Source organism: Lissotriton vulgaris, chromosome 5 (assembly GCF_964263255.1).
Source record: "Lissotriton vulgaris chromosome 5, aLisVul1.2, whole genome shotgun sequence".
Taxonomy (NCBI): Eukaryota; Metazoa; Chordata; class Amphibia; order Caudata; family Salamandridae; genus Lissotriton; species Lissotriton vulgaris.
In genome coordinates, this window is record NC_141693.1 from 1,690,663,728 (window position 1) to 1,690,684,669 (window position 20,942).

Consider the following 20,942-nt stretch of genomic DNA (forward strand, 5'->3'; position numbering starts at 1 on the left):
GAGCTCCATATCACTCGACCTCAGGAAGCTGTCCACCCTGCTTAACTTGTTCAAAACTACCTCTTCCGCCGGTCCCTCAAATAAAATGTACCCAACTTAACTGAGGTTCTATTATTTTTTGTGCTATTTCTTGTTATGATATTATTATTATTTATTATTTTTCTTTCAACGGTATTCCTCTGGTTAACTGCGTCATTCTCTGGGTCAAAGGTCATTTTTGAAATTATGTTAAAGCACTCTAATATCTACATATGAATGTTAAATTAAATAAAATGACTGCATGTAATAGAATATTAGGAAAAAACGAAATTGCTTCTGCTTCCCCCAAGGTTCTAAAGACCTACATAAACTGCTAATTAATAATGTTTTTTGGATTATTAGAACAACCTCTGTAATGGATTCTTTTCATCTCTTCATCAGGTTGGTTGTATTCTTCAGTACTTTTATGTAATGTTGTCCCCTACGCAACTATGGGCGTGCAATACAAAGTAACCTCACAACAGTCATCTCTTGGACTGACATTTGCAATTGAGGTTATGATGAACTGGAATCCTAACCCATGCTCAGGATCCAGTGAGTGTAAAACTATGACGGCTGCATTATTATCAACATAAACCAATTAAACCGGGTGCAAAGCCCAGTTAGGACAGACACTCCTATCACTGTGTCTTGGATCCTTCAGAGTGCCTAAAGACACATGACTTACATTAGCTCCTGGAAGTCTTTGATTTCAACAGAAACATACATATAACAAATACAGATGAAATGTAGATGCACTCATAAATTCTTTACATTTGGGTGAACGTATTTATTGATAACCTTTAAAGGTTGAACTCAACATACCTGTGTGCCATCTGCTCCCTAACGTTCTATCCATTTAAATAATGTTTGAATCCATAGTGCCTGCTGTTAGCACTTCTATTTGCACGTTTTAACCAAAATAATAGGCTTAATCAAAGTTAATTAAAGGATATTTGCGCTACACCTCCCTGACGACATCACATTACATGACATCAGATAAACTTTGACAGGGTGACACATTTACTTTGGTCGTAATTCAATCACTGGAAGTGGATTAAAGAACTTACGCAACAGGTGATCTAGCCCCAAATGTTCAACTATCACTGAGGAGGAAGGCTGGTTTACACAAATCCTTCTGGCCCATCCTTAAGAATGCATTGAAGCAGCTTATATCAAACGACTGCACTCTACAGAACACTCAAATAGTCAAATACATTTGCAGCCTCCAAAGTATAACAGCAGCAGGTTTTGCAGGTTCAAAATGCAGCATTAAGGTTGCAACACATGGAGACCCTACAAAGACACCACTGCCATCAGGTCCTGTTGGAAGAATGTCTGGCCATCAGTTCCTTGCAGGTTTCTGCAGGAAGGTGGTGGTTGTAGTGGCGGTGAACAATAGAATAAGAATGTCTGCTCAGCGATAGACTCGGGAGATAGCGGATGTGAAATGCAAGAGTCTCAGAGGTTAACTTTCACAATATTGTGTTAAGTGGCAGTGCTTGGTCATCCCGGAACTTGAAGTTCCTTTTCTGAGTTTACATCAACTTTACACCTCCCTGAACCCAATTAGGGCACAATAATCTGTCTAAATGAGTTGCCCTTGTTAAACTTAGAGTTAATATGTACCTAAACACCAGGTCTGATGGGAAAAAGCTCAATGCACAATACCTTGATGATTAAATAAAAATAGACACAAAGCATTGCCAAATACTTCACCACAACATTCTACTTGTCCCATTCTATGACTTACCAAGGTAGTGGATGCTGCATAATGATTGTCTGGCCCTATATGGCACTGGCCATCATTCGGCTGCACAATTCCTGCCAGCCTACCGTCCAATGCGATGTGTGTCTTGGCATCCGTGGTGAACACCAGTAGATGTGACGATTCATTCCTCCAACCAATCTTTCGCTGTAGAAGTTAATAGAATGTAGTTAACAGTGGCATAAACACAAAAGCAGATGCTGGTAATCATAATAACATGGGGTTTCAGAATGCAAGTTACCATATTGTGGATTGATTGGTCTAATTTATAATCACTTTGGATGATTCATAGCTGGTGACTTAAAAACGAAAGCTTCACACTTTACCTAGGTAAATGGTGGCAATATGTCTGAACTACTAGATGATGCACCACCGGATATTCACTTCCATTCATTTTCTTCATTATGGATCTCTTAACTCCTATATTGACACCTCTTGCTACATCCTTAGTATCTACACTCACAATAGGCTGAAGTTGGGCAAGATTTAGGGATTACTAACTATCAAAATCATGCACTGGTGCTGGTCTGGAGTCAAGAATTAAGGATATCTGTCTTGCTGATTTAGGCCTTTGCCATAAGCATGTGTTTTGTATCTGAGAATATGGTTTCAATAATGATGAATTCTTTTAAGTAGAATCTCAATTAAGGCTCTTGATTCTTCACCTCAATCAGGTGCTAGATATACACTTTTCTGTCTTTAACTTTAAGATTGACAGTCAATACAACTCTGTCTACCGGAATAACTTATCATTAATTGTTCCCTTTAGTTAAAAGTGTCTCCTGGATAGTCTTAATATCACACAATCTGTCCCATCAATCAATCAATCAATCAATCAGGGTTTTATAAAGCGCACTACTCACCCGTGAGGGTCTCAAGGCGCTGGGGAGGGAGGCGGTGGGGTGCAGCTCCTGATCAGTCGAAGAACCAGGTCTTGAGGCTCTTCCTAAAGGTGTGCTCTTCCTGAAGGTGTCCCATGGCAACCTCATAGGTTGATACAGGGTGAAATTCTACTTCTCTCACATTTCCACAAAGGAGTGAAAGACGCACATCTTTTCCTGCCCATCATGGTACCAGAGGACAACTAGTGTTCCATAAATCTATCCAAGCATAGTTTTGCCTTGGGTTATCCCTTCTATTGTGTTGTATTATGGAAGGATGAGTGCCCTCTGGTCACTTCATTTGAAAGATCTGGGTTAGGTACTGTAATAGCAAAGAAATTGTTTGCGTCGTTTCAATGCAAGGTCAAACTGACAAGTTTGTAAACTTGCTTGTTACTTGTGGAATTGAGATCCTCACATGGGTAGCCAATTCATCTGTACCAGCTAATCCTGGTCCTGGTTATTACATTTATGCTCACAACCAATGCTTTCTTTGTCTGTAGTGTTTGTCTTAATCACTTAATATGGGCATCAGAACTATAAGAACATACTGTGTGACTGGAATTTACAACACATAAGACAAACAATCTATCTTTCAGTTAACTGCACTCAAACTAAGTACACCAAATGTTACTGGATTTGTACGACTATGGGAACTAGAACAGGAAATCTCTAGCAGTATATAGTATTATCCTGTGTGCAATTTCAGATATTAAACAGTTTATGGGAAAAGCATATCACAGACAAGACTTACATCACAGACGGTTGCTTGCATGATGGCGTCGAAGCCCCCCTCTGGGCCATCCCTGTTTCGCGATACACTCTGCTTTTGAACTTCCTCATTGAAGCGCTGCACCTGATTGGTAAGTGCTAGGACATGCTTGTAGCCAAATGTTGGTAAGCAGACAGTTCCAATTCTACAAGAGAACAGTTCAATGATAAGGAGATATACCCACAATTATGCCACAGAGCAGAGGCCTAGATAAAAAAGCATGACATTCTGAGAGAAGAAAATAGCATTATGAACATACTGGAGCATGAAATGGAAGACCCTGCCACCATTGAGATCCTGTTAGCCCGACATCTTGTTTCTCAATGTGAAAAGTACAATGACATCAGAGCACTGAAAAATAAACCTGGAAAGGTTCAAAGAGATGCCCACATAAGCGTAAATACCCAGTCATTGCTGAGGAGTTGATCCAGAGAACAGCTCTTCAGAGAAAACAGTAAAAGACAACTACTAGAACATGAAAATAACCCCAGCAACAATGGAAGGACCCAGGGGAAAAAAGCTGATTTAAGCAGCATCATGGAGACCACAATGTTTACTGTTACGGAGAAAGGCCAATGAGCTCACTATAGACAAGGTGGGGACAACTGACCTTGACCTGCCTGTATACAACTTGCACAGGTTAGAGTATGGGTGTCAGACCTTTGCCCATGAGGACCAGAGGTATGAAGAATTTTCAGAAGCAAAATTCAATTGACTGAAATACATCTTATAATAAATACCAGTGACTGAGATTAATTTAGTTATTCCATTCATGCCCTTTTAAGCTTTGCAGATTTCTGCATTTGACATAGGATACATTTAAAAATAATGAATCTAAATCTGAATCATGTACATACTCAGTGGATACCTGAAAATCTATCCTGGGTTAATTTTGGACAACTCCTGGTTGCAGAATATCTCTGGAGATCCAACTATTACTATAATATCAAAGTAAGATAGAACAAAGGCCAAATTTCTCCAAGAAACACACCTTCAGCATTCAACACTTACTCAAAGCAAGGGTTGGTGATAGCTTCCGGAGGCGAGACATACATATACGGAGACATTGGCTTGTCCACGAAGGCACCAAAGCCGATGAGCAGGTTGCTGGTCACGGTCCTCATCTTCTCTGTCAAGTTGGTTCCCAGAGTCTGTATCTTCAGCAAGTCGTCCTTCATGGAGTGCGACAGGTCCATCAGGTAGTAGATGTCCACGGGATAATCCTCCACCTGACGCACTTGAACAGAAAAGACTCTGGAATCATCTAGAAGGGAAATAATGAAATTCTAGTCATTTCTCAGGGGCAGATGCTAGGTTCTCAATAACAACATTGATTACACCTCCAGCTGGATTAGAATGAAGTTAACATCCAAGAATGTCTCGAGAAAGATTACAACTGACAGTGGTCTCAAGCAGGGATGTGTGCTTGCACCCTTCTTAGTCAATCTTTAAATGACCGACATGGTCGCAGAGCTGAAACACGCAAAGGTTATCCCTCCGAAGACTGGGAGGACCAAGATTCCAATAATGCAATATGCTAATGATATTGTCCTCATCGAGCACTTGAGAAGTGGCTTACAGAGAGCAATGAATGCATTACACAGTTACAACATGGCTAATTAATTGGCTGCAAACTGTTGCAGGTCCAAGGGGCGTATTATCAAGAACAGGCGATAAAGTTATCGCCGCTTTATCGTCAGGAAGCTGCTGCTAAAGCGGCGATAATGGGCTTGATAATATGCCCTTGTGAATTCCCATAGCAGCCCAGGTTAACACCAGAACCTGGGCTGCTATGGGAATTCACAAGGACATATTATCAAGCCCATTATCGCCGCTTTAGCGGCAGTTTTCTGCTGATAAAGCGGCGATAATTTTATCGCCTGTTCTTGATAATATGGCCCCCAAATCCTTATCCTTGGCCACGCGCCGAAACAATTCAACCTACAGATGGAGTCTGGGGGCACCATGAATAGATAAAGCTGACTCCGACAACCAACTGAGTGTATGACTAACCAGTAAAGGAAGATATAAAAAGCAACCAAGACAAGCTGTCACAAAAACGGAGGCAATTATCATCAATGTGAGTAAACTGAACAGATCTCTGGAAAGCCCATCCACTGGCCCAATAAGACGGGTCCGGACAGCCACCTAGCTGCAAACGATTACCTATGGTCACAAAGCTTACCTGGGTCAGCTAGTACCTACCCTGGACAAATACCAGCACAATGCTTACAAAAGAGTCTTCTGTCTTTCTCAGTATCTACGAAACAGCCTGATAAGGCTGGAATTTGGGCTGGTGGCTCAAATGTGGGCGAGCATGGCAACCTTTGTAAATTACTATCACAGAATAACCTAGGCACAGTCCTACACAATGAAAGCCGCCCTCTGGCCCATTTTTAGCCAAGGCGGAAATCCTTGGCCAAAACATCTACAACTCGCAATTGACACTCTGCAAATTGACCAAGAGGTGTTAAACGGTCCCCAGCTCTCATGTGCCCCACTCAAACATGCCTTGAAAAAACAATCTAGAAGGCTATCCAAGGCAAGTGGCATAAATGATCTCAAAAACTCAGGTGCTCTGCTAGCTGTGGAATGGGAGTATTCAGCGCACAATCGGATTTCCTCAGACCGCAGGCCTATATGTCAAGTGCAGTCTGAAAAGGCTGCCTAAAACAAATCCTTTGTGCCAGGTTAATGGGCCTACAAATCAAAGATCTTTACCCAAAATGGCGATCTCTCAGTGCAATTAAAAACTGCTGACTCTGCCACTATGAAAACTAATTCTTTAACCACCTGCTTTGTTGCTGCCCTATACTTCTTGCATCGCACCGCAGACTGTTAAAACCACTTTTTATCGCACATGGTGCCCGAACTTGCAACAAGGCAGTGAATTTGGTGTTCAACATGACAGAGCCGGTGGACTTGACAAACATTTCCAAATACATGGATATGATGCAGCAGAGAGTAAAAGAAGCAATTTCCTAAAGATCGGGCCTGATCGCATCTTCTGAGATACTTGGCCAACTCAGAATAAAGTGCTCTAAAGCTACCTAAACTCTGCAGATCTAAGACATCAAGATGTCTGTGTCACTGTCTTTATACTTATTTATACCTACTAAATGTATATGCTGCTAGTACTCCACCTCTGATCTTAGCACCCTACTCAGTACTTAACACAGCATTGGCGTTCGGTGTCCTGTGATTCTGGTTGAATCACTTAATCTTCCCATGCCTAACAAAAATATATGTGTCCTTGTGTAGCGTAATTGGTGCTTATGTAAAGCGCTCTGATACCTGATACCTTCGGGTTAAGTTCGCACTACATAAAACTCCGGAAAAAAAGAATTGATTAATTTTCAAATAGTGTTGCGTTTTTAAGAAATGTTAATAAGAGCAGTTATTAACAGGTGTTAACCAGTGTTTAATTTGAGCCTGTGGTTACTGGTGCTTAGCACTTAATTGTCAACACCGGCACTTATGAGGTCTGCCACATGGTGTCGCTATTGCTCTAATTTAGAGATGAGTACACCAACAGTTATTTATTAATTCAATATACATTAAAGGTGACTAATACTTGCAGCTCAAGATATTCTTGTAGCTCTATGGGCCTGGAATACTCTGAAGTTTCACACTTGTAATGTGATAGTAGTTGAGTTGGAATTGCCATTGGCAGTGCTGGCAGGGGCAAATGGTGGTGCAAGCTGCCCTGATCAGGGCCCTGCACTTTTTTTTTTTTTTTTTTACAAATGATGCATTGTAGTAACTTACTGACCTCAGAACAATGGAAGACTTTGACAAAATCAGACTTAAATTGTGATGTAAAATGAAGGCTCGTCACCCTCTCACCTGGCCGGAGGTGCAGCTCAATTCTCTGGGGGCTCATTTGGGTGATTACAGAGGTGCGCCCCCCAGTTCCTTTGTCACTAAGTGGCGTGTTCTTGAGAATGTTGAGGCTGCTGACCGGGAATTCAATATGTTCGCTCGAGCAGCCATTTTCCCGCAGCGTATCGAAGACGTCACACCGGGACGCACCCTTCTCCAGATTCTGCAAAGGAAGGGGAAGTGAGAGGAAAATAAAATATTCATACAACAATCACTGAGGTGTCTGGGATTCGCGGTACTTCCCACAGGCTGCAAACAGCATAAGGTGTGAGGGAATTACTGTGGAGGAAATTTGTGAGCAACTAGATAAGAGGCTAAATACATCTGAAAAGGCATCACATAATTGGCCTAGAAACACATTTTGGTAAACGTTTCTGCTTGTGGAGTATAAAGAAACCTAAATATCTGTGTTCAGATTTCTCTGTAGTCCATGTCGACTTCCATCTTTTAAAAAAACTCTCTGGCAGGACAGTGTCATTGGATGCACCTTTGTCTCTTCGCTTTTCCCTTTATAACCTCAAACTCCTACTTGCTTCGACAAAGCAACTCAGCTGCCACTGCAGGGTGCTGCTCTGTGACAAAGAGTCGAAGCTCATCAGCATAGAAACAGTCTCACCATCACAAGCATTTTCTTATTTTGGTGCTGAAGCCAGGTCAAAGGTTATATTAAGTGAATATGGCAAATGCAGCACATTTTGCCAGCAGAAGCTGCTGTTGCCTCCCAGTGCAGAGCCCTATCACATTCCTAAATCTTTCACCAAAATAATACTTACACAAAAAACTACATCTTAATGAACCCAGTTTGGATAGGGACAATACTTTGCCATACACAGTTCTAGCCCTATTACCATTATTTATGTGAAAAGTTTAAAATCAGAAATGGTAGAGTTGTTGGCCGGTACCCTGGAGCACCTAAGGCCTCACTACCAGTAGCATATTATTTTGTCTGGATTGCCTTTATTGGGTCTGGAATCTCTGACTTTAAATGGTATTTTTGCCCCAAATAAAAGGCAATACAAGTTATTGACCGTGGAATGGGAAATACTGTATGGAATGGGGAATTCTGTGCCCTTTCCAGCCCAGCATGTCATTACTAAAAAATAAGCTTTACTTCGCTGCCATTTATTACCAGCCTTAGCATGTAATAAGTCGCAGGAGGGGTAGAGCTGTTGGCCAGGGGATGGGAAATGGAGGTAAAGGTAGGGAAGAGCAAGGAAGGCATTGCTGAGGGAAGTGTTCCCCCTGTGGTACAGCGGAGAACTAGACAGGGGCTATGCTGTGCTTCGTCCTGTAGCCAGTACCCAGAATCACCCGTGGTGTGAATTGCACCCGGTAAATCTGGGTCTGGTGTTTCCAGACCTTGGGTTTCTGGTTATGAAACAACAGGTCTGGCACTGTATAACTTAAGAAGAGATTGGCATAATAATTGTGACGTTAACGTAGAACCTGAAACCCTAAGGCCGTGGCTACAGGGCAGAGAATAGAGCATGAGTCTCCAACCTTTTCCGTAACAGAAGCTATTTATGTTCAATGAAAATCATACAGGGCTACTATTATTATTAGTGTTGTAATACTGACTACATCTGACAAGATTATATCAGTGGCTATCATAGCAGATATTACCAGCAGTAATCTACTCATTGCGTCTTACATGGTTGCCAGCAGTAATATAATAAAGGCTTTGTCAATGTGGAATGCCTCTATATGTTTAATATGTAACAGGCATAGCTGCAATGCCCTTGGCACCAAAGTAATAATGTTAATAATAAGTCTCCCCTCCCCGAGGCCACATGATTAAATATATTTTAGAAATGCAACCATTTTTTTCCAGACATCAGGTTATGAGTTCTGAAAATACACACATTTTCATCTCAAATACACACTTTTAAATTTTGGTATAAATACACATATTCATACTCAACAACAGTGGCAGCTGCTCTATTTGGGCAGAGGAACGTCGCCCCGCCCCCCTGCTGTTGGGACTGCAAAAGTGAAAAATAAAATGATAGTAAAGTGACTTTAATACTATTTTATTTTCCGCTCTGCCAGCAGCTGAAGCCAAGTGTTTGAGAATTGCAGGGTGGGGCCATTGCTGCAGTGCAGACTGAGAGCAGGGAAGAGTGGTGCCTGGCTACACTAGTTTAAACTGCGCATGTCACTTTGGTCAGCTGTCTTGTGATGGCCACTGAGGAAAAGTGTTTTCTGATCAGCATCATCTGTACCGAGACTCCGTTGTTTTTTCATTGCCATCTCGTGTCAAACACTTCCACACGACCCACCTGGTCATTTCTGCTGATGCCTGAGGAAAATCAAAACTGACACGACAAAAACCATCTTGCAGCCTGCATTTCTGCCCAGGAACTGTCGCACACCTAACCCCCTGTTCTTTGCAGTTCAACAGAAAGCCATGAGATACCCACGCCCTGTGTAAACAAGCTTGTTTTCTATCTCCTGCTCCCAGCCTGGTAAACATCCTTGACACCATGATCAGGTTATCTGGACAATGGTCTGACTGCTGGACCTTCATCAGGGTGATTAAACAATGACTTGAAAGACCGGGCTTTGATCAAGGCAATTAAACAATGACCTGAAAAAACTGAGCCTTGATCAACACCGAGAGAACAATGATCTGTGTACCAAGCCTTGACCAGGTCACTAACTACAAACATCATCTGGATCTGGTTATCAACTGTAAACACTGCCCTGATTAAACAATGGTCTGTCAGCCAAAAGACTGGCATGAAAATGTATAAAAGGCTTGTAAGCTACAGAGTGAAGTAACAGCCTCCAGGGTTTTGTCTCTGCCTAGCTTGGGACTCTGTTCCATAGCCTGGGCTATTGAAATAAATATGGGTTCCTCCTGAAGACGAAGGCTCCTGTGTCTCCTTTTACTAAGTTATGTTATGTTATGTTATGTTATAGCGCTCTTGTATAGCGCACGGCTACTCAAAAAGAGTGTCCCGGCGCTTTCCACCTGCAGCTCAGAATAAAAATAACACAACACAGTAGAAAAATAAGAAAAAGAAAAAGAACTGAAACTGAAACAATAAGAACAGCCTAAAGATTAAAAAGCCAAGTCTTCAGGCTTTTCCTGAACTGGAACAAATTGGCAGTGCTGCGCAGCGAAAGAGGAAGCGAGTTCCACAGCTGTGGAGCTTTGCAGCTGAAAGAGCGTCCTCCCATACGGGCCTTCCTCACCCGAGGGACCACCGCTTTGTAAAGGGATTCCGAGCGCAAGGAGCGGACTGGTCGATAGAAGGCCAGTACCGCCGCAGGTATCCGGCCCCTGATCCAAACAGGGCTTTATGCATCAGAGTCAGGGACTTAAACTGGATCCGCTTCCGGATAGGCAGCCAGTGTAATGCCTGTAGCAGCCCGGAAGCTCGGGCTCGTCTACGCAAGCCAAAGATAGCCCGGGCGGCAGAGTTCTGTACCACCTGTAGGCGCTGAACTAGGTAATCAGGGAGGCCAAGGAAGAGGGCATTAGCATAGTCTAGCCTAGAGCCGACGAGAGCCTGCACAGTAATACGCCTGTGCTCCTCAGACAGCAGGGGCAGGAATTTACGGAGCATTTTCAAAATTCCATAACAGGTGCCCGCCAGACCCAGAATATGTTTTCGCAGCGACAGCTGGTTGTCCAGCTTGACACCCAGATTTTTAGCCACCAACGAAGACTGTGCAGGAGGGCTCAAGTCGGACGGCCACCAATGCTGCCACTCCGGATCGACAACGCAACCAAAAAACAGAACCTCGGACTTGCTAGAATTGGCCCTTAGACTGTTCCGTTGGAACCAGTCAAAGACCAATGTAAGACAGTCCCGAATTCTTCCTCCATCGAACTCCTGGTCTTTCCCGCAAGTGAAGAGGAGTTGCGTGTCGTCGGCGTAGGAGACGATCTGGGCCCATATGCTTCCACCAAGGCCGCCAAAGGGGACATAAAGATGTTAAATAACGTGGGGCTCAACACAGAACCCTGTGGAACCCCAACTCCCAATGGCGGCATCTCGGCAGAGCTCTGGGAAACCCAGACGGCCTTCAAGGAAGGATGTAAACCACCTGAGCGCCGTCCCCCTAAGGCCGATGTCATAAAGCCTCGCTAAGAGCGCCTTATGGGGGACGGTGTCGAAGGCCGCCGATAGATCTAACATGACCAGCATGGCCCTCCCGCCGACATCCAGAGTCTCCCTGATGATCTCAGTGACCTCTAACAATGCCGTTTCCGTACTAAAGTTAGGACGGAAACCGGATTGGGATGGGTGGAGCAGATTGTTAGCTTCCAAAAAGCGCGACAGGACACCGTGGACGTGTTTTTCCGTGATCTTCGTGAGGGCCGGAAGAAGTGAAATTGGCCTATAATTGGCCAGAGCCTCGGCGTCAAGACCCGGTTTCTTTAGGAGGGGGATCACCATCGCTTTTTTCCAAGAGCTAGGGACCCTCCCCTCCCTCAAAGAGGCGCTGAGGATGGGATTAACCAGCGGGTTCACCACCTCCGCCATCCCAGCCAAAAATTTGGCGGGACAGGGGTCGAGTGGCGAGCCAGATTTCAGATTGGCCAGCAGCTGCCTGGACACATCGCTGGAAACAGCAGGAAAATCAGACAGCACCGCCGCCGGTATGTGCGGAAGTCCGCACCCAGCCCCGGTGACGCCGCTTCCATCCTCCGGTCCTTCCACAAAGGAGGCCTGAATCGCCTTGATCTTATTAGTAAAGAAGCCGGCAAGATCCCCTGCCCACGTGTCCGAAGAAACCAAAGGGAGCGATTGGAAACTAGGGGTCGTGAACTCCTTCACAATGGTGAAGATCTCCTTGCAGGAGTTCGCGGATGCCTCGATCCTCCTAGCCAAATAGTCCCTCTTAGCTCCCAGAATGTCCTGATGGTAGGCCTTCACCGCCGCCTTATAGGCGAGTTTAGCCTCCCCATCATAAAGACGGCGCCAGGCCCTCTCGGCCACCTTACATTGGCTGCGAGCCGGAAGGTATGAAAGACTAGGGCGGTTCCCCCGCCGCTGAGACCCAGTAAGTGGGTTTAACCGGTTCTTCAGCCACCCTGACATTTGCAGTTTGAATTTCTCCAGCCCAAGCTCTTATATAGCCGGGTGGATAGTCAGCACAGGCCCCTAGTGTTAGTATGGCCCCTACTGCCAGTATGAGATTGGAGCCAGCAAGTCGGCTCCAACCAATCCCTGCACTACTTTCATGCTGGGTAACAGCATGAGAGCAGCGTCTGCATTAACTATGGAATTTGGCTCTGGGGACGTCCCCAGGCCATGCTCGGAGCTGGAGGATAACTCGGGTGAATTAAGGAGTGAGACCCCCTGTTACAGGCCACGAGCAGCTCGGCACATGTTCAAATGTGAGGGTTCAATCTCAGCCTTCTTCCTTGTGTCCAAGTCAAGCAAGTCCCATGACCAGGGATTCAATTTACTTCCCAGTACAAATCCTGCAGTGTGCTGCTTCTCCCCGCAGCACCTCCCTGTTGCAACCATGTGCGGCCATTCACCAGCTGGGGTCTTACCTCCACATACTTGAAATCTACTACTCCCTTTTCTCTCACGGCCCACCATCATCACTGGATCCGATGCAGCATCTCAAATACAGCCAGATCAGTGGTGACTCCGTCTTATTCCTCTTGGCCCTACAGGGTGGCCTGGACTGGGGTTCCAGAGCATCAGAGGTGCCAATGGAAGCGGAACCTCTGTGGCTGAAGCACTATGCTCTCAAGTGTGGATTTTCCTATTTTATTTCAAAATTTCTGTAAGGCCTATTTCTCACCCCATGACATTTAAATTTGTCAGCCGCCACTGTTCAACAAGTAAAAGCTTCCAGTTTAACAGCTGGACTACACATAAGGGAGCTACTTACAAGTAGCTGGAGCGCTCCCGTGGCTCATGAGCTACTCGCTGGAGAAGCCTGGGAAAGAGGATAGTGGTTAACCAGACAGAAAGCACCCATGCAAAAGAGACACACCGTTGGTTAGTTACAGTGAAGATGAAAAGAAACTGCGGTGGCCTGCCGCTGGACCTTTCTGCACTTTCTGGTTAACTTCTTGGTTCCAGTAAGGGAATCCTATGCTATGCTTGCCATCCAGAGAATGCTTTACAAAATGCCCCTGAAAAGTGATGATGTCGCCTCTCTTCACAATGGGTAAGGCTGAGACCAGGGGACAGTCCAGGGAACATGAATAGGGATAGCACTGGCTCTGGTGTAGTGGCGGTTGCTTACTGTGGCCAACCAGGTTGAGTCCCCCACCGGGGTAGCTCCCCAGATTGAATGCATATGTACCCAAGGTCCCAGTCTGTGAGAGGTTATGGTCCAGGGTAGAAATGAAAGAGAAGAACTGTGAACAAGTATAGGAAACCTAATAACTAGCCATGTTACGCAGCGCTTATAGATAACTAGATATTTTCTTCAACGCGCCCCCTGAGGCAGGGATCTCCCTGGGGAGTATTGATTACCTTGTTGGACTGCTGCCAATGAAGTGTCTTGTTTCAACGTGGGTCCGCTTGCTGATTTTTTTATTAACAATTTAGTTTCAGGTCTATGGCGCCACAACCCAGTGCAGGTGGGTCAATTTTGGTGCTTGTTTGGTCAATCTGGTGTCCCAGCTTCATAATGGCACCATAGAGACCTCGGCACTACAACGGGATCTAGCAAACAGACAACATCAGGAGTTGTGGACTGGTATTGCCTGTTAGTGACAGAAAATCTCCCTACCTGTGCGATTTACAGCCATTCTCAGTGAAAGTGTTGGTGCCTCAAGACATAGTCTGTTGAAGTTGCATGAAGGTTTGTCGACTAACTGCCTTAAGCTCTCTTTTTAGGTTTCGCCTATTATCATTCGCTTGCGAATGTAATAGGCGAAAATGCAAGGGCTCGATCGACTCGTCAAACCACTGTGGTTTTTCCACAGTGCATGTGAGTCACGTGACCACAAAAGCGGGTCACGTGACCACACAAGCACGCGCATCTCCCTAATCCGCCTGCCACACTTCTCCTCCCCTCGCTCGCATTCGCGCCCCCCCACCAGGCTCTCCCGCCCCCATCCGGCTTCCCTCCGCGCATCTGATAATGTGACTCAACAATATACAGTGTTTATCCACTCTCTCCAACACACGTCTTTTCCATTTGACACAGATTCATTCATATGGTACTACTAGCGTAACCCGTAGATCGACAATTCCAGATATGTGTATCTTTTGTTGCAGGTTTTATTCGAAATACACGGAAGGCAAACATACCGCTCTAACGCGGCACTGTTAATTGCCTTTTCGACCACACACGGGTTACCAGGGTAACCCGTTCCTAACATCCTGGGATAGACGCACCCCTCCCTGCTCCCATTGGCTACACGGGTGACGAGCCTCTAACCAGCACCCGGCGGCTCCACCTCGTGGTGCGGACATGCCCTTTTTTCAGCCTTTAACTTACGGGGCAGTTACGAGCGGAATCACTTACAATCATCACTGAGGTAAGAGCCAAACATGCCATCCGCGGTTTTTTGACCCACCCCCCCTCCGCACGTAGACTCTGTATGTTTAGACTTTTAATGCTTTTCTGAATAAGACCGACGTGGCAAGGCCACATTATGCAGTTTTCAACTATTTCGCAGGTGAGGGTGACTAGGTGATCATTTACGTCCTCAACCCTGACACGGTTCATGGCAATAGCGTGTTTGACGTGTATGTTGTTTTTCGAGGTAGAGCAACGTGGTGAGGCCACGGTATTTAACATTCAACAATCTTTGCTGGGGCGGCGTGACATGCTTTTCACTAACACCTTCATCCCTGACACGGTACATGGCAATAACGCGGTTACTGTCTCTTGCCTCATATTAGCATGGATGTGGCGCTCGGACCACAAACATCGATCACCACAACGCGATACACCTCTTAGTGTATTTAGAAATATGTCCATGCTCAAGTTTCATTCCTTCTTTGTTAGTTATTTATTTAGATAGCCCTGCAATTCTAATTCCACTGCGCTTTTGCTTATTAACTTTTATTGTTTTCCACAAAGCATGTTAGACCTGTCCTTCATCAGGAACCCCTGTCTCTTCCCCCACAGACCCTATCTGTTGACTGTTGGCAACTCTCATTGGGAGATTGATGACCCTAGATGACGCGTTCACAGCCGAGTGAGTCGCTGTACCACTTACATGGTGCATGAGGTGTCTGAAATCTTCAACCTCATTGTAACAATTAGATTGTTTATGTCACTGCAGATGCTAAGGAACCACTGTGAGGCCCAATAGGATTATTCATTGATTGAATCTCCTACCCCAAGTAGGTTCCACTCTGATTCGTCACCTCCCTGCCGCGCTGTGGTTGGCTCAAAGTTTCAGCCATTCCCGCCACGTCATCAGAGGGCTGCGCCGGGATTGGCTGCATCTCTCCAGGACTTCAGTGACATCAGCCTCTCCTCCAGAGATTAATGCAGTGCAGTGCAGGCGTTCTGCTTGTTTTTGTTTAGTTTCCTTAATTGAAGAAAATGCCGAAATTTTTACTTTCGGGCCACTGTCTTACTACATGGCGAGGAAGCCTGCTTTCTTTTGTTGTTTTTTTCCTCTTTCGTCTTGCCTGCATCGGTGGAGGAGGGGGTGGAAGTTCTCGGAGGAGGGCGTGATAAAGGGTTCAAATAACTGATCAATGCTGCTGAACGTCCCGTGATTCTTGGCCACCCTCTTAATCTCCTGTAACCCCCACCCTCATCCCCCAAAAGAAATCAACCCAACCTTGTGTACTGTAACCGTCAGGGTCCCAGTGTGAGGCGCTTTGAGTTTGCACTATAGAAATATAAACAATAACTCGTGACCATCTGGCCCTGGCGTTGGCACTGCACAGCAGGCATCTCTCACTGTCTTAAAGGTCCGTGTGAGTAGATGAGTAGCTTTCCGGCCTCTCATCTGCCAGGCACTATTTAGCGCTGAGCAGCCTGCGCCTGCCACTTGCAGCTACACAAGGGAACACGCATAGGATAAGAAGCCACAAACAAACCTCAGGCTGTTAGCGTGGCGGCCTTTACAGCTTGAATGAACATGCTGCAGCTGTATGCAGACCGGACAGCTTAGGAGCTAAGATTGTAAGGGAAGGGAAAACACAAAGTCAGAATTTAAAACATATCATAGTGCTTTTAAATGTACTGCGTTTGTAAGTATTTACATTTTTCGCCTTTTAAAGGTGCAACTGCCAGATTTGGTAAATGTAAAGTATAAACAGTAGCAAGCACTGAACGTCAAGCTATGTAACCTACCAGTATTATTGTTTGGCCATTCTTATTGGCTGATTGAAATTGTAATCCTTGCGTCATTGTAATGAATTATTTTGTGAAGGACATAAACCTGTCACTACAAGGTCCGCAAAACAATCTTATCGAGGTGAAAACTGCCGAAAGATAAGATTCAGGTAGCCTTTTATTTCACACCAACTGCTGTCTATTGTATCGGAGAAGCTTCCATTCGTGCGGCAGGTGCTGTAGCCCAGAGGACTATTGTTACATTCTCATGTTATGTTCCTTTAATGCTTATTGGAATGTTTACACGTTCATGATTCTGGTGGGGAATGCTCCTGGTCACTTATGAAGTGGACTACGCGCTGTGAACTGCTGGGATCCTTTTTCCTTCAAATAAACTTCATCTGCTGTGCATACCTGGTTGTGTTTCTCTACTTTATAAAAACTATGGCTTTCCATTCCTTCATTGCTGTACAGCAGCGAGGATCGTCAACGAGTGGCAGCCATGAGAAACAGCTACTAAGCATGCTTCCCTTCAGTGCAACCCAGGGACCAATGACCGGATTCACGCATCCAGCACCATCCGGGACCCCACTAGCAAGGATCAGATTCCTGCAGCTGGGCCCCTCATCCATGAAGCATAGTTGAGGACTGGATTCCTGCAGCTACTGGACCTTCCACCCATGCAACGCCTGCTGCACAGATCTTCAGAGGATTAACAAGCACTGGCGTTGCCAATAGGTTTCGCATTTGGAAAGTTGGAGCTATTGGTTTTGTAAATGACATTTTATATTTATATATCGTTATTGGCATTGTCAATAACAATATATAAATATAAAATGTCATTTACAAAACCAATAGCTCCAACTTTCCAAATGCGAAACCTATTGGCAACGCCAGTGCTTGTTTAGGGTTATCCCTGCTAAACACCGGGGCCTGGCTATCATTGTTGCTAATGAGATAAAGTTACCTGAGCCCTTAAGGCTGCAGCCATTAATTAGGCTGTAGTGTGGACCCAAGCCAGGGAGGCCAGCCTCTAATGATCAACACAGTCAAAGACCCAGAGACCAACACCACCTGCCTTCTTAACTTAGATGACAGACTAAATATGTGTCTTCACTGGTGTTCAACAGCAGAGCTGAGAAATGCAGACTCTGAACGCCATGCATCCATGCCAGGACCAGCTTCCACCATACCACTGCCATCAGGGGTATGCATCCAATCGGTTCAATTAAAGCAAATGAGATCTACCACTCTCACAATACACAGATTTGTCAAATTAAAGCCTAGATCTAAAAGATGGGGTCTGACTGTATCTGCGATAAACAAGTGGCTGGGGCTGTAGGACACCCGAGAGGGTGATCTTCACCAAACAGAAACCCAGTCCAAAAATCTGTAACACATTAAAAGAGCCAATGGTTAGAAGACTAAGTCAACGGAAAGCACCGCAAAGAGCTCAAGCCCCCTACAAAGTCCCAAAGTCCCTCTGATCACAAGTCCATTACACACCCACATACACACCCTCAGAACACATTACTTAGCAGCACGCCCACCAATACCATACCATTCATGGACCTTGACGCACAACCACGATCACATGAATAAGGACAGATCGACAACAAACAACAAACTGTTAAAGGCACAACACAACGCACACGCCTGGTACACCCCACTCTCCGCCCCACACACTGTGAACTGAAAGGGAGGGCACCGATAGGTTGCCCCTGCAGCATCGCATTACTGGCACAAACTGAAGCTGCATCCAAGTCACACGCACCCCCTCCCAGCCAATAATCATCCATCAAATACACAACATCGCACAAATGCCAAATCTAGCATTCATTTCAGACAAGAAGACACCAACACAGACTGAGCGAGTAATATGAAAGACGAATGGAAAATGTATGTCATCAGAACTAAGACGTCAGTCCTGGCTTCGATGGAACACAACACCACGCGGTGCATGAGCCACAAGAACAAGCGTGAGACAGAAAAGTTGGAGGTGGAGCAAGAAAAAACAACCCTGCAACCACATATGAAACGCATTGTGTCTAACGTCACAGCAACGTGCATATAGCATTTCCTTGGGCACATAACATTTAAAAAATCTGACAGTATAAATCTATTTGCCCATGACCACACAGCCTGTAAGCCTCATTAAATGCCCAAGTCACACAATTGATGGATGGAATGCAGAACAAATCAAAACATTCACCCCCAGTCAAGAGATCTGGGTTAAATCCATCATTCTTTTGTTCACCATGCCACCCCTGTTTAGACCTGGCCCTATGGCTGGGTCCAAACTGGAATGGCATGGTGAGCAAAAAAACGATGGATTTAGGCCCAGATCTCTGTACTGGGGGTGAATGTAGGACATTGTTCTGCATTCTGTCCATCAATTGTTCTTTTTTCATTAAATGCCCAGCAGGTGACAGCACACACACACACACACACACTAGTACCCACCCCAAGCATACACTGTGTTCCATCTTCTTCCCATGGTTCAAACTGGGCCTCGAGGATGAGGCAGGGAGGCACAATTGTCCTAGAGGCAGTATCATTGACACCAGGTAAACTACCCAGAAGCACCAGGTGAATAGTGAAGACCAAGAGAATCAGAGATTGCAAAGGAGATGACGCCTTAAGTGAAGGTACTCTGTCTCCAGAAACATGATGGGACTTTATATGCAAGCGCTTCTGTGCTCAGGCCGGTGGTGCCAACAACTGAGGCAGCTGTGCAGAGACAGGCTCAAAAGACAGCAATTGAAAATGCAGCACAGATGGCCAATGACATTATGGTAGGTGTCATGGATTTCTCATGGATTATATACACCAAATCTGTATTGTTCACAAAGCTCGACAAGGTGAAACATATCTCACTGCAGATGCATGGGGTAGAGGAGGCTCAAACTGAAGGGAGCAGGGGATCAGGGCTGTGATTTCTTCTAGCTTCCATCAACTGCGCAAAATTAAAAAAATTGCTTACCTGCTGACCCAGTCTGCTCTTATACAGGTGGTGCTTGCACTGGTCCTCTCCCGGCTGGACATTTCGAATTCCATCTAGCTGGGCTTACCTGCATTTTTAATAAGGCGTCTGCAAATTGTCCAGAATCAAGCGTCCAGACTCATCCATAAACACCCCAAATGGCGATCGGCAAGACCACTGCTGGCTGACCTCCATTGGCTACCTATAGCTCAACGGGTTGCATTTAAGGTCGGCTGTCTGGCCTTTAAAGCCCTTCATGGAAAAAGTCCCAGGTTCGTTAACAGCATGATTGTGAAGTATGAGCCTACCCGAAATCTTCGCTCAGCCCATCTCTACTTACTTACCATACCTTCCATTAAACGGAAGCGACAAGGAGGCTGTCGTTTCGCCTACCTTGCCCCTAAGGTCTGGAATGCCCTCCCTCTGACAATCAGGAGCTGTAAAAATCTTATGGTGTTCAGGAGATCCTTAAAGACCTGGCTGTTTAAGCAAGCATCTGTATAGGTTACCCGCTGGCAATTTTCCTCACTCTCAGCGCCATGAAACCCTTGGGTGCCCGTGCGCTTTAGAAGTTGTTATTAACATAACGTTACATAACATCAGTTTCATCCTCTGTTTGGAATAGGTCATTCCATATCTCTAGCGGGCTTGTCAAACACATTAAATGCACAAATTAGGTGGGAGAATGATATCCCCTGCCAAAGGATTTCACCTCAGCACCTTGGAGTGCAGTACACAATAGGGTTGACTCTTTCCAGCAAGGCCTGTGGTCGGGTGGATGTATCAGGTCCTATGCCATGAAGAGGAGGCAGTGTCCAAGCATCACTTGTGTGTGCCTTGCTTGTATGTCTGCTAAGCTCCAGGGTACTCACTTTTAATGACCTCCCTCCGGTATGAGATGAAGTTATCAGTAACACATGACCATTCAGCTCATCTTCATATCCTCCAGAAATGTGGACAACTGACTGGGCCGTCACCAGCAGACACAATGGACGAGGAACGTGGGCTGAGGATACCCCTCCTCCTGTACCCCCACAAACATGCCACTGACTATGTATGCCACTATTGAGGGGCTCCACAGGAGAACCGATCACACACGTTGCCCATGTAACGTCACTCTACTAGCGTGCCTTGGGTGCTGTGCAAAAATGTTATTACCCACTTCGATGACACACATCTGCGCCTACTTCCATAGATTTCATCTTGTCCCACTGGGAATATGAAACTCAGATCACGGTACAGACTCAACACAGTGGCTCTCCTTGGCACATGGTATATTCCATCATCCATGATTGCTCAAGTGAATCCTTTGCCTTGGGTTTAAATCCATTGTATCTCAGCCCTTAGCATCTCAATCTTCATGCAGGATCTCAACATAGCCATCCAGTACTAGCAGTAAGTTTCACA

The 20,942-nt window shown here is 45.4% G+C and overlaps 1 protein-coding gene across 1 annotated transcript in view; it reads right to left on the reverse strand.

Annotated features, from left to right (window-relative positions):
* Positions 1-20,942, reverse strand: part of ITGB3 (integrin subunit beta 3) — a 417,587-nt gene that overhangs the window by 299,042 nt on the left and 97,603 nt on the right. Inside the window, exons 3-6 of the mRNA XM_086923834.1 lie at positions 7,286-7,484; positions 4,451-4,703; positions 3,422-3,584; positions 1,772-1,933 (exon numbers count right to left, since the gene is read on the reverse strand). Of these exons, the coding sequence (XP_086779960.1) occupies positions 1,772-1,933; positions 3,422-3,584; positions 4,451-4,703; positions 7,286-7,484 (777 nt within the window). The remainder of the gene's footprint in view (positions 1-1,771; positions 1,934-3,421; positions 3,585-4,450; positions 4,704-7,285; positions 7,485-20,942) is intronic.